At 36.9% G+C, this 14,493-nt stretch overlaps 1 protein-coding gene across 20 annotated transcripts in view; it reads left to right on the top strand.

Moving 5' to 3' along the window:
• Positions 1-14,493, top strand: part of LOC140725128 (gephyrin) — a 598,333-nt gene that overhangs the window by 514,055 nt on the left and 69,785 nt on the right. For all 20 annotated transcript variants that reach the window (XM_073040176.1, XM_073040167.1, XM_073040183.1 and 17 more), the window contains one exon: positions 1,917-2,070. In XM_073040176.1, coding sequence (XP_072896277.1) covers positions 1,917-2,070 — 154 coding nt within the window. The remainder of the gene's footprint in view (positions 1-1,916; positions 2,071-14,493) is intronic.

Raw genomic sequence — 14,493 nt, 5'->3', positions numbered from 1 at the left:
TTTTTGCACTTCTTATACTCCTCAAGTACCTTATTTGCTCCCTGTTTCCTATACATGTCATGCATCTCTCTCTTCTTCTTTATCAAAGTTCCAATATCCCTAGAGAACCAAGGTTCCTTATTCTTATTCACTTAGCCTTTAATCCTGACAGGAACATACAAACTCTGCACTCTCAAAATTTCTCCTTTGAAGGCCTCCCACTTACCAACGATATTCTTGCCAGAGAACAACCTGTCCCAATCCATGCTTTTTAGATCCTTTCTCATTTTTTCAAATTTGGCCTTTTTCCAGTTTAGAACCTCAACCCGAGGACCAGATCTATCTTTATCCATGATCAAGTTGAAACTAATGGTGTTATGATCACTGGAACCAAAGAGTTCCCCTACACACACTTCTGTCACCTGTCCTAACTAGTTTCCTAATAAGAGATCTAATATTGCATCCTCTCTAGATGGTGCCTCTATATATTGATTTAGAAAACTTTCCTGAGCACATTTTACAAACTCTGACTCCGTCCCACTCTGACTCAGTCCACTCCAATGATTGCCACTGTACATGGCAGTCTTTTTTTAAATCTTTGGCACGCTACATTTCGTGTCTGCGCGGTCTAGCCTCTTTTCCCCGATCAGTAAAAAAATGGCTTCGCTCCAAGATGTCTTTAGTCCTTCATTCTCAGGAATTACTCTCACTCATATTATCACCAATCCACACAGATTGTGGTCTTCTGGTTAGGAAGTCAAGGATCCAATTGCAGATTGACATACAGAGGCCCAGCTCTGTAACTTATCAATCAGGATTGTGGGAACGATGGTGTTAAACACTGAGCTATAGTCGATGAACAGCATCCTGATGTAGGTGTTTGTATTGTCCAGGTGGTCGAAGGCCGTGTGAAGAGCTACTGAGATTACGTCTGCCATTGACCTATTGTGGTGATAGTAACCAGCACAACATATTGTGGCCTCAACATGGTTCAATGCATCCTGTATCTTTACCCTTCTATGGAACCCAAATACTGATACAAAAAGACTGATCAATACTTTGCCAGTTTAGGAATAAAGCTACACTTGCAACTGTAGAATTTACAAATATGTGTAACATGTAGGAGATGGTCACCACAATTTAGGTATACACCAGTGGGTTTCTGGCAAAGAATCTGCAAATGAAGAGGCAGTTCCTCTTTGCACTACTGCAATTAGATAAGTTTGTATATGAGAGGGAGTCTGGTGAAACTTTAACTGAAATGATATTAATCCTCATTGGTGGTGGAATGGTCAGTGATAATGCTAATGTTACCACTAGCAAGTCACAGTAAAAAACTGAACTTAAATCATAGCAAATGGAGAAGACCCAACTAAACTGTTTAAAAAATGCATTATGCTAAATATACTGATATTATATTGTATCAAACAAGGAATTTTATTTTTATAATGTATTTAAACAGTAAATTTCCATGGGCACTTAAGAAACTGGCAAATAAGTGTAACCATATGACAAACTGCTGATCAAATAACTAATAAGTATTGTGAAGGTTTTAAAGTTAAATGGTTCTTGGATTTGCAGGCAAGGATTTTCATTCCAAAGAGATTAACTGTTAGGGTAGAGGATGGTGGTGAAGTGTGCATGTCAGCCAGTACATCATCAATGAGATGCTGTTGACAAAAAAAACAGAAATATTAGCCTGCATATTCAATCAGTGCAACGTTACGGTTCAGCCATTGTTTTACATAGGGGCCAGCCAATGGCAAGTAGAACAGTTCTTCTACAAGTAACATACCCAATGAAGTTTCTCACACTCAATGCACATTTATGGAGCCACAAAGAATGGCAGCTGGTCATGAAGAGGAGATGGAGTGGGGGCAGGGTTGAGGTGAGCAAATTGCTATTGAAATGTGTTGATTTTTTTCTCTTTCTATTAGACCAATTGGTCATGATATCAAAAGAGGAGAATGCGTTCTGGCAAAAGGAACGCACATGGGGCCTTCTGAAATTGGCCTTCTAGCAACTGTTGGGGTTACTGAAGTTGAAGTTCACAAGTTTCCAGTGGTTGCAGTGATGTCCACAGGAAATGAGGTAAGTTTTGTTACCTCTGAATATGAAAGAAAAATAATTGTATTTATGAACAGCAATATGTTTGAACTCTGAACTCAGGAATTCTTTGAACTTTAACAAAAATTATCATGCTAACTTGTACTGATCACTTTAGACGGAATGCTGTAATTTGCCCTTTTTGTGATTTAGTGGATGAAATTATTGCAGGCATTTTTTGCATGACTGTATCAAATTTATGACAGCATTGTAATTTCTCATCCATGGTCTCTTTACAAGCATCTGTATCTCCTATAAAAGTTCTTAACATCCCTCAATTTCCTTGCACTAATGTTCAGTGTATCAGAATGAAGTTTTGCCTGCACTGAAATAATAGCACTTCTAAAGGCTCTGACACTATGTGTGTCAAGCAACATAGGATAATAGGCTTTGATTCTTATATTAATGTGCACGTACTGTAAAACGACATTCATCAAGTAAAAGTGCAATTTGAACAGTTCACATTTAATCAGAAGGTGGGAAAACATAGCATTTTCATGATAGGCTCCTCTTGTTAAAACTATTTTTATGATGGGAGCAATGTTTTTTAAAATCTACTCATTTCACAAATAGTATTCCATCATATTTGTGCCTAAGCGCTGGAATGAAAAGAGCATAGAATATAGAATCTCTAGCCTCTGACCTGTTTTGGTGCTCAAAGTATTAGATGACTGGTCCATTTCAGCTTTAGTCTCTGATGCATTTCAGGATTTGGATGTTGGAGATCTGTTGATATGGTCATAGAATGCTAAGACGATACAGTAAAACTCTTTTATTAGAAATCCTCATTGCTTGCTAATTGTGCCGCAGAATACTGCAGGTTTCCCCCACTATTCAAAGGTAGAGCGTTCCTATGAAATGGTTCATAAGCAGGAATGTTGTAAAGTGAAGAAGCAATTGCCATTTATTTATTTGGAAAAAATTTGTGAGCATTCCCAGACCCAAAAAATAACCTACCAGATCATGCCAAATAACACATAAAACCTAAAATAACAGTAACATATAGTAAAAGCAGGAATGATCTGATAAATACACAGCCTATATAATGTAGGAATACTTTTCTGCAATTATTGCAGCACTGTCCACCGCAGCGAAAATCTCACGCAAGTGCTGTCGTCAGCACTCGCGGCAAAAACACACGGCGCAAGTGCTCCTGGCAGAAACACACGGCTCCTGGCAGAAGCACTCTTTCCAGTAACCTTTAAGCTATGAAGCTAGCAAATAATACATAAAAATACACAGCCTATATGAAGTAGAAATAATGTATGTACAGTGTAGTTTCACTTACTGGAATCGAGAAGAGAGCGAGCACACTGATGATGGTGTGTTAGGCTGAGTCGTCGGAGGTTGGGGTGGTGGGAGGTAGAGGAGACTGAGGTATCATCTCATCATCGTCTGTTTCCATCAGGGCAAGCAGGTCACCTTCTTTGTATGCCTGCCTCAATGTCGAAGGTCGAGTTTCATCGTCTGCTATGGCTGATATGGAAGGCTTGAAAAATGATAGTATGCTTGACTGCTTAGCCTCATGCATCTTTCTATCATACAGTTCTTTGTAAGCACTCAAACCATCCTGCAAATATGCCCTAAACCTACATGCCCTTTCAAAATTAAAGTCATACTTTTCTGCAATCATTGCAGCGTTGTCAATCGCAGCGAAAATCTCACACAGTTGCTTCCTGTTCAGTTCCTGGACGTCTTCACTTTTGGGACGTTTGCTATTGCGTTTGGTTTCAATTGTTATCCTTTCCTCTTCATCAGCTCTTCATCTGTCAGTTCTTGGTCATAGGATGCCAAAACCTCTTCAACATCATCTTCGTCAACTTCCACAAACCCTTCGCCAAACTCACTTTGTCCTTACTTCATTCACCACGATTGGAATGCTTAATTATGTCTAGTTTTACACTAAGTATAACACCCTTACACGCTTTTTTAGGCTTTTCCGATACCTTAGAACTCATCTTGCTAACGGATGCACAAAATAAATCGACATAAAGCACAGATGCTCACAGGCACGTGTTTAAGCAATGCCGGCTAGAATGCAGTTCCGGGGGAGGAGCTTGGCTGCTCGGCGTGCGCTGCCTTTTTCATAACAGTGAAAACACCTTCTGTTAGCGAAAACTGTTAACTAACATAGGCCTTTCGTAACAGTGAGTTGATGTAAAACGAACATTCGAAAAATGGGGGACACCTGTATTGCCATAACTTTTCTCAAACCCAAATATTGTTCCAGCCTTCCTCTATATAGGCATAAATTGCTTCATTATTTAACATTCTGTGCTTTATGATGAAAGGAAAGCCATTAATAAAGCAAATGATAAAGCTAGATGTGACACATGCAAATCTTAATCCAATCCCCTTTGAAGAGCAAACACGAGGAAATCTGCAGATGCTAGAAATTCAAACACACACAAAATGCTGGTGGAACACAGCAGGCCAGGCAGCATCTATCAGGAGAAGCACTGTCGACATTTCGGCCCAAGACCTTTTGTCAGGACACTGTCGACATTTCAGGCCAAGACCCTTCGTCAGGACACTGTCAACATTTCGGGCCGAGACGTCGACAGTGCTTATCCTTATAGATGCTACCTGGCCTGCTGTGTTCCACCAGCATTTTGTGTGTGTTGTTCCGATCCCCGTTGAGCAGGTTTCCTTAGTGCCCCTCTTGGTTGAATATTACCTTTATTTCAAAGGCAGTCTCTTTGATCTTACTACTGGAATTTGGATCAATGTATATAATGAGGTCTGCAGTTGTTGTCTTCAGAGAACTAAACAAGAACTTTATCAAGCCAGTTATTGGCAAATGATCACCAGTTGGCAAAGCTGTTGACAATTTCTTTCAAAAATCTTACTATTAATTGGTAGTTAGATCATGGCTTTACAGTGAGACAAGTCGGGTTAGCTGGTTTTTGTTTGCTGGACCCGAGCAATATTCCATTTTGTTGTTCAGATGTTAGTTTTGTAGCAAGTATTTAAATTACTAAACCAGGTAAAGACAGTATTCTGTTGTGAATGACACAAAGCCTGTCTTCTCAAAACCTTTCCATCATCTGAAGGAAAAATTTGAGAGTGTAATGGCAAACTCTCGACTTGCCTTGAATAGTTTTACCAACCAAGTGTTGGTTCTCTGTTTCTTGGTGTTACATGGAGTGATCACATTGCAAGAACACTACATCTGTTTTGATGGAGACCTCACAAAAAGCCAGGAAGGATCATTCACTCATTATTTCTAACTGAAGATGGCCAAATATATAATTTATTTTGTTGTTTTTCACTATTTAGCACAGGCCTAACCTGACACAGAAATAAGTGAACAGTTACCCCCTGTCCATATATTTTGTATCTTTGTTTCAATCATTGTTTCCAAAAAGCTTTGTGCAACATGGTGATGTACTGATTCATAGGCCAAGGAAGGCCAGTATAAAGTAATTAGTGCAAAAATTCTTTTTAGCTTATTTGATCTATTGCTCAGAAAATTCATGAACTCTGGAGATGAACTTTAAGAATCCTTGCAGCCATTCCAGCCCCCAAATCTCTTTACCAGCAATTTAAAACAAAGCTGTACTGTGTTGGCGTATTAATTTTTTATATGTTCTCAAATGTTGATTAAAGAGTGTAGGGCACACCTTACTGAGAGCAATTCATCCATCTGTATTGTGCTTGGTTTGCTTCCTGGTTCAACAGTGCCTCAGTAGTGAAATATCTCATTCCTGTTTTCAGATTCCTATTTTGCCCTACTCCTTCTTTATCCTGTAATATCCTCAGTACCAAAACTTGCCAATTTCTTCATCTCTGTCCTCATATGGTTCCCCAAACTTAATTGCTTTAGTTGCATGGCCTCAGGAATTTCTTTCCAGAATCCTCAGCTCTCCACCTTTTGTTATGGGTGCTTAATACCAGCCTTTAACCAAGTTTCTGGCAATCAGTCTTATTATCATCAGTGCTAAAAAGAATGAAGGAACCGTCCCCTCAAATTACTGTTAATTTCTTTCCCATGCATTTGTCACTGAGACATGATCATCCACAGTAGGCCTACTTTGAATGCAGCTAAATTGATTAAGCCAGCGTCAGTATAAGCCTCCAAATTTAATTTAGAATACGAACAGACAACACATAATTGCAAATAATCAATTAACTCTGACTTGATTGAAACTAAGACTATTAGACATAGGAACAGAATTAGGCCATTTGGTCCATTAAATCTACTCCAGCATTAGATCATGGCTGATTTCTAATTCCTCTCAACCCTATTCTCCTACCTTGTTCCCATAACCTTTGATGCCCTTACTAATCAAGAACCTATCAAGCACCACTTTAAATATACCCGATGCCTTAACCACTACAGCTGTCTGTGGCAATGAATTACACAGATTCACCACTCTCTAGCTATAGAAATTCCTCCCCATTTCAAAATTCAAAGTTCAAAGTGCAACTGTTATCAAAGCACTGTATGTATACTATATGCAAACTTAAGATTCGTCTTCTTAAAGGCAGCCACAAAAGAAAGAAACACCATGCTTCCCACCCTTCCACTTATCTTTGTATCAGCACAAACTTGGCCACAATGCCACCAATCCTGTCATCCAAAATGTTAACATATAACATGAAAAGAAGCAGTCCCAACAAAAAGTCTCCGTGGAAGGCACCGGGAGTATGCCAGACATGCAAGTGTCGGGAGGCAGAAGTGAGTATTACAAAGGAGAAGATGCTTGGGGAGCTGAAAGGCCTGAAGGTAGATTTGTCACCTGAGCCAGATGGTTCCCACCCCAGGGTTCTGAAAGATGAAGCTGAAGAGATTGTAGAGGCATTAGTAGTGATCTTTCAAGAATCACTGGATTCTGGAATGGTTCTGGAGGAATGGAGAATTGCAAATGTCACTCCACTTTTTAAGAGGCAAAAAAAAATTATTATAAGCCAGTTAGCTTAACTTCAGTGGTGGGGAAGATATTGGAAGTTTTCAATGAGATCCCGCCTCAACCTTCTAAATTCCAATGAGTACAGACCCAGAGCCATCAAATGTTCCTTGTATGATAAGCCCATTCATTCCTGGAATCATTCTTGTGAACCTCCTCTGAACCCTCTCCAATGACAGCAAATCTTTTATTAGATGAGCCAAACTGCTCACAATACTCAAGGTGAGGCATCACCAGTGCCTTATAGAGCCTCAGCATCACATCCCTGCTCTTGTATTCTAGACCTCTTGAAATGAATGCTAATATTGTATTTGCCTTCCTCACCACTGATTCAACCTGCAAGTTAATCTTTAGGGTGCTCTGCACATGGACTCCCAAGTCGCTTTGCATCTCAGATTTTTTGATTTTCTCCCAGTTCAGAAAAGAGTCTGCACATTTATTTCTACCATGAAAATGCATGACCATGCATTTTCCAACATTGTATTTCATTTGCCACTTTCTTGCCCATTCTCCTATTCTGTCTAAGTCCCTCTGCAGCTTATCTGTTTCCTCAACACTACCTGCCCCTCTACCAATCTTTGTATCATATGCGAACTTGGCAACAAAGCCATCTATTCCATCATCTAAACAATTGATATACAGCATAAAAAGAAGTGGTCCCAATACTGACCCCTGCGGAACACCACTAGTTACTGGCAGCCAACCAGTAAACAAGATCCCTTTATTCCCATTCACTGCCCCCTACCAATCAACCAATGCTCTAACCATGCCTGTAACTTTCCTGCAATACCATGGGCTCTTAACTTGGTAAGCAGCCTGATGTATGGCACCTTGTCAAAAGTCTTCTGAAAGTCCAAAACTACAACATCCACTGCATCCCCTTTATCTATCCTACTTGTAATCTCCTCAAAGAATTCCAGCAGGTTCGTCAGGCAAAATTTTCCCTTAGGGAAACCATGTTGACTTTGTCCTACCTTGTCCTCTGTCACCAAGTACTCCACAACCTCATCCTTAACAATTGACTCCAACATCTTCCCAACCACTGAGGTCAGGTTAGCCGGTCTATAATTTCCTTTCTGCTGCCTTCCTCCTTTCTTAAATAGTAGAGTGCATTTGCAGTTTTCCAGTCCTCATGATGAAATGACACCATGCCAGAGTCCGATGATTTTTGAAAGATCATTACTAATGCCTCCACAATTTTCAGAACCCCAGGGTGCAGTTCATCTGATCCGGGTGACTTATGTACCTTTAGGTCTTTCAGCTTTTTGAGCACCTTCTCCCTTGTAATATTAACTGAACTCATTTCTCTTCCTTCACACTCTTGAACATCTGGCACACTATTAGTGTCTTCCACAATGAAAACTGATGCAAAATACTCATTTAGTTCATCTGGCATCTCCATATGCCCGTTATTATTTCTCCAGCCTCATTTTCCAGCAGCCCTATATCCACTCTCATATCTCTTTTTATTTTTTACATACTTGAAAAAGCTTTTACTATCCACTTCTCTCCTCATGATCCTTTCAGTTGCTTCCTGTAGGTTTTTAAAAGCTTTCCCATCCTCTATCTTCCTGCTATTTTTGCTTTGTTGTATGCCCTATCTTTTCTTTTACATTAACTTTGACTTCCCTTGTCAGCCAGGGTTGTACTATTTTGCCATTTGAATATTTCTTTGTTTTTGGAATACATCTATCCTACACCTTCCTCATTTTTCCCAGAAGCTCACTCCATTGCTGCTCTAACGAACTTTGGCCAACTCCTCTCTCATACCACTGTAATTTCCTTTTAAGGATGATGTTTCAAGGTGCTTGGAGGTACATAATAAAATAGGAGAAAGTTGGCATGATTTCCTTAAGGGGTAATCTTTCCCAACAAATCTGTTAGAGTTCTTTGAGGAAATAACAGGATAGACAAAGGAGAGTCAGTGTTTACTTATATCTTTGAGAAGGCCTTTGACAAGGTGCCACACATGAGGCTGCTTAACAAGGTAGTAGCCCATGGTATTACAGTAAAGATACCAAAATGAATAGAAGATTGGCTGACTGGCAAGAGGCAAAGAGTGGGAATAAAGGAGACCCTTTCTGGTTGGCTGCCACTGACTACTGGTGTCCTGCAGGGGTCAGTGTTGGCACCACTTCTTTTCACGTTATACGTCAATGATTTGGATGACGGAATTGAAGCTTTGTGGCCAAGTTTGCAGATGAGATGAAGGTAAGTGAAGGGGCAGACAGTGCTGAGGAAGCAGGGAGCCTGCACAAGTATTTAGACAGATTAGGAGAACAGGCAAAGAAGTGGGTGATGTAATATAGTGCTGAGGAGTGTATAGTTATGTTAGAAGGAATAAAGGCCTTCTGCATAGGGGAAAAAAATCAGAAATTAGAGCTGCAAAGGGACCTGTGAGTGCTATTGCTGGATTCCCTGAAGGTTAACTTGCAATTTGAGTTGGTGGTAAGGAAGGCAAATGCAATGTTAGCACTCATTTTAAGAGGATTAGAATATAAGAGCAAGGATGTGATGTTGAGGCTTTAAAAGGTATTGGTCAGACTGTACTTGGAGTATGTGAGCATTTTTAGTCCCCTTATCTACGAAACGATGTGCTGGAAATGCAAAGGAGGTTCACGAGAATGATTCTGAGAATTAAACATATGAGGAGTGTTTAATGGCTCATGGGTTGTATTCACTGGAGTTTGGAAGAATGAAGGGGATCTCAGTGAAACGTAATGAATATTGAAAGGCCTAGATAGAGTGAATGTGAAGAGAAAGTTTCTTGAAGTAGGGGAGTCTAGAACCAGTGGGCACAGCCTCAGAATAGAAGGTCATCCCTTTAGAACAGAAATTAGGATGAATTTCTTTGGCCAGAAGGTAGTGAATCTGTGGAATTCATTGCGACAGACAGCTTTATAGGTCAATTCATCAGTAAATTTAAGCAGAGGTTGATTAATAAAGGTGTCAAAGGTTTTGGGCAGAAGGCAGAAAAATGGGGTTATGAGGGATAATAAATCAGCTGTGCTGCAATAATAGAGCAGACTAGATGGGCCGAACAGCCTGATTCTGTTCCTATGTCTTACAGTCTTCGTGGAACATTACTGGTTACCAGCAACCAACCAACCAGAAAAGGCCCCATTTATTCCCACCCTTTGTCTCCTGGTAGTCAGCCAATCTTCTGTCCAGGCTAGTGTCTTACCTGACTACCAGGAGATTAGCAACATCATGTACGTATCTTGTCAAAGACGTTCCTTAGTAATAGAGACTGCACTCACTTCTGCCTGCTTAGGATATGTAGCAGTTTGGTACACTAATTGATCTCATGAGTTTCATTTAATTCTTAGCAGAATTCATTGCATTTCTGAATCACTATAAGAACAAAAGTCTGTACTCTTTCACAAGCCAACACCAGGGAAGAGTATCCAGTTGACTGGAAGGACAGGGTTTTATTTCTGTAACTTGGTTGTAAAATAATTCTTGTGTATATATGAACAAAGTTGCAAGAAAATAGTCATTTCTAAATATTATTTTATATCATTCACCAATTGTGTTAACTTTCAGGGATGTAATTCTTGATAATTGGAGACTGGGTTAGAGGACTGGTCAATGTAAACAAGTTTAGGAAGGAAAAAGTCTGAAATCTAATGAATGATTTCTTATTACAGAATTGTTCAGTAAACAAATTGCTGGACTCCATGTGCAGTACAAGCTTTGGATCTGCTTTGGGATCCTGTACTAGGTTAAGAGTTTTTGCAAGATCCCCAAACCCAATAATTGAATGGAGATTTTACAACTGTAAGGTAGAAAAGTGAGAATATACATTAAAATGTTAATTATTTGTATTTATATAAATGTTTTTAGTTTTACATTTATTTTTGGTGATTTTATTTTAAATAGGTTGTGAATTCTACTGAATGTTAGGGACATTCAAATACATTCCAAAATCTGATACAGCATTAACCTCATCTGATGTCCTGGCCTCCACTGTCAATGATTTTATTATTCCAAAAAAATTATCGAACCATCATCATGTTGGTGCCTGGTTTATTATATAATCAGTGGCCACTTTATTAGGCATATCTGTACACCTGTTCATTAATGCAAATATCGAATCAGCCAATCATGTGACAGCATCTTAATGCATAAAAGCATGCAGACTTGCTCAAGAGGTTCTGTTGTTAGAACATCAGAAATTAAAAAGAGATTGGGTCGGGAGTGTTATTGCAGCTTCATTCAATTCAAAGGCGAGGGGAATTGCAATTTTGGTTAATAAAACCTTACCAATTAAAATACAAAATGTAATAATTGATTCTGCAGGGAGATATGTGATTATACATTGTCAACTTTTTTTGGAGTTATGGACTCTAATGAATATTTATGCACCAAATGAAAATTATACAAAATTTATACAAGAAACTTTTTTGAATTTGGCCGATACACATGATAAAATATTAATAGGTGAAGATTTTAACTTTTGTCTAGATCCAGTTTTACATAGATCAACTAAGGCTATTACAAAATCAGAAGTAGTAAAACTAACTTTATCATTGATGAAAGATTTAAATTTGATTGATACATGGAGAAGAATTAATCCAAGAGAAAGAGATTATTCATTTTATTCAAATAGACATAAAACTTATTCAAGAATAGATTTTTTTCTATTATCAGTGAATATTCAGGATAGAGTGAGAAGTGTGGAATACAAAGCGAGAATACTGTCAGATCATTCCCCTTTGATAATGACAATGATAATGATGGATAAGGAAGAATTGATTTACAGATGGAGATTTAATTCAATATTATTAAGACGACAAGATTTTTGTGATTTTATGGAAAAACAGATTCAGTTTTTTTTAGATACAAATTCACATTCAGTTGATGATAAATTTGTATTATGGGAAGCGATGAAAGCATATTTGAGGGGCCAGATAATAATTATACCTCTAAAATTAAGAAAGAATATATGGTAGAAATGGATCAATGGGAAAAAGAGATTGTAAAATTAGAAAAAGAATCTCAAAGATATATGACTGAAGAAAAACGAAGATAACTTGTTAATAAGAAGTTACAATATAACACACTCCAGACATAACGAACAGAAAAAGCAATTATGAGAACTAAGCAGAGATATTATGAATTAGGTGAAAGATCACACAAGATTCTTGCTTGGCAGTTGAAAACAGAGCAGGCTTCCAAAACGATAAACGCAATTAGAAAAAGTGCAAATAAAATTACTTATAAACCTTTAGAAATTAATGAAACCTTTAAAAAATTTTATTCTGAATTATATCAATCTGAATCACAAAATGATGTTGATGAGATAGAAAGATTTCTATCACAAATAACTCTTCCAAAATTGAATTTGGAAGAACAGAAGGGATTAGATATGCCCTTTACATTAAAAGAGGTCGAAGAAGCCCTAGGATCGCTTCAGAGTAATAAATCTCCAGGAGAGGATGGTTTTCCACCTGAATTTTATAAAAAGTTTAAAGATTTATTAATCCCTCCTTTTATGGAGTTAGTATATCAAGCAGAAAGAATACATAAACTTCCAGAATCTTTTTCGACAGCGATTCTAACAGTATTGCCAAAAAAAGATAGAGATCCTTTAAAACCAACATCATATAGGCCTATTTCTTTATAGGACTATAAAATAATAGCAAAAATATTATCTAATAGATTATCTAAATATTTACCAAAATTAATACATATGGATCAAACAGGATTTATTAAAAATAGACAATCGGCAGATAATGTAACGGTTACTTTGTATAAGTCAATTGGCCCAAAAGAGGGATGAAATGAGTGTGGCAGTTGCTTTGGATGCAGAAAAAGCATTTGATAGATTGGAATGGGATTTTTTATTTAAAGTATTGGAAAAATATGGATTAGGAGAATTTTTTATAAACTGGATTAAAAACTTAAATACTAGTCCTAAAGCTAAAGTAGTGACAAATGGCCAAATTTCAGCACCATTTCAATTAACAAGGTCAACTAGACAAGGTTGCCCATTATCACCTGCTCTATTTGTACTAGCGATAGAACCCTTAGCTGAATTAATTAGAACTGATTCAGATATTATGGGTTTTAAAGTTAATCGGGAGGAATATAAGATTAATCTATTTGCTGATGATGTTCTGATTTATTTAACAAACCCATTACATTCGTTACGTAAATTATCTTTTAGGTTGGAAGAATATGGGAAAATATCAGGGTATAAAATAAATTGTGATAAAAGTGAAATTTTACCCCTTACTAAAGGAGATTACAGTCAATGTCGACTAGTAACTCAATTTAGATGGCTGATAAATGGTATAAAATATTTAGGTATAAGAGTTGATAACGATATAAAGAATTTATATAAATTAAATTATTTGCCATTATTGAAAAAAATTCAAGAAGACCTTGATAAATGAATGAGATGTTACCAATAACATTAGTAGGTAGAGTCAATGCTGTAAAAATGAGTATATTTCCTAGATTACAGTATTTATTCCAAACATTACCAATACAACTACCGCAGAAAATTTTTCAAGAGTTGAATAAAGCTATGAGGAATTTTCTTTGGGAAGGTAAGATGTCAAGAATATCATTGGGAAAATTGTCATGTAAATTTGACCTAGAAGGGTTACAACTCCCAAATTTTAAGAATTATTATAAAGCAAATCAACTTAGATTTATTATGTCTTTTTTTGATCAAGATAAACCAGCATGGATTAGGATAGAGTTAGATAAGATAGGAGAAAATATACCAGAAGATTTTATATATAAATGGGAATCTAAATGGATACGGGAAAAGAAAGAATCCTTTATATTAAAACATTTAATTGATTTATGGAATAAGATAAATGTTGATGATGAGATAAAGAAATCTTTATTAGCAAAAAGACCTTTAATTCAAAATAGACTCATTCCTTTTACAATGGATAACCAACTTTTATATAACTGGTTTCAAAAAGGGATTAGATATATAGGAGATTGTTTTGAAGGAGGTATATTAATGTCATTTGATCAATTAAAGAATAAATATAAAATATCAAATAACACTCTTTTCTGTTATTTTCAATTAAAGAGCTATTTAAGAGATAAACTGGGTCATACAATGTTAATGCCAAAACCTAATGAAATAGAAACTTTAATTCAAAAAGGAAAAATTAAAAAATCTACATCTTGTATGTATAATTTGATTCAAAAGCAGACAATTAAACCAGGAATCCATAAGTCAAGACAAAAATGGGAAACTGATTTGAATATTAAAATTGATGAAACAAATTGGTCAAGACTATGTCTTGATAGTATGACAAATACAATAAATCTCCGACTTAGATTAGTACAATATAATTTTTTACATCAACTATATATTACACCACAAAAAATAAATAGATTAAATCCAAATTTATCTGATCGATGTTTTCGATGTAATCAAGATATTGGTACTTTTTTACATTCTACTTGGTCCTGTGCCAAAATTCAACCTTTTTGGATACATTTATAAGTTTTATTGGAACAAATT

This window comes from Hemitrygon akajei, chromosome 3 (assembly GCF_048418815.1).
Source record: "Hemitrygon akajei chromosome 3, sHemAka1.3, whole genome shotgun sequence".
In the NCBI taxonomy this organism is placed as follows: domain Eukaryota; kingdom Metazoa; phylum Chordata; class Chondrichthyes; order Myliobatiformes; family Dasyatidae; genus Hemitrygon; species Hemitrygon akajei.
Note: the sequence above shows the minus strand (reverse complement) of the source record. Positions and strands in the feature narration are given on the sequence as shown.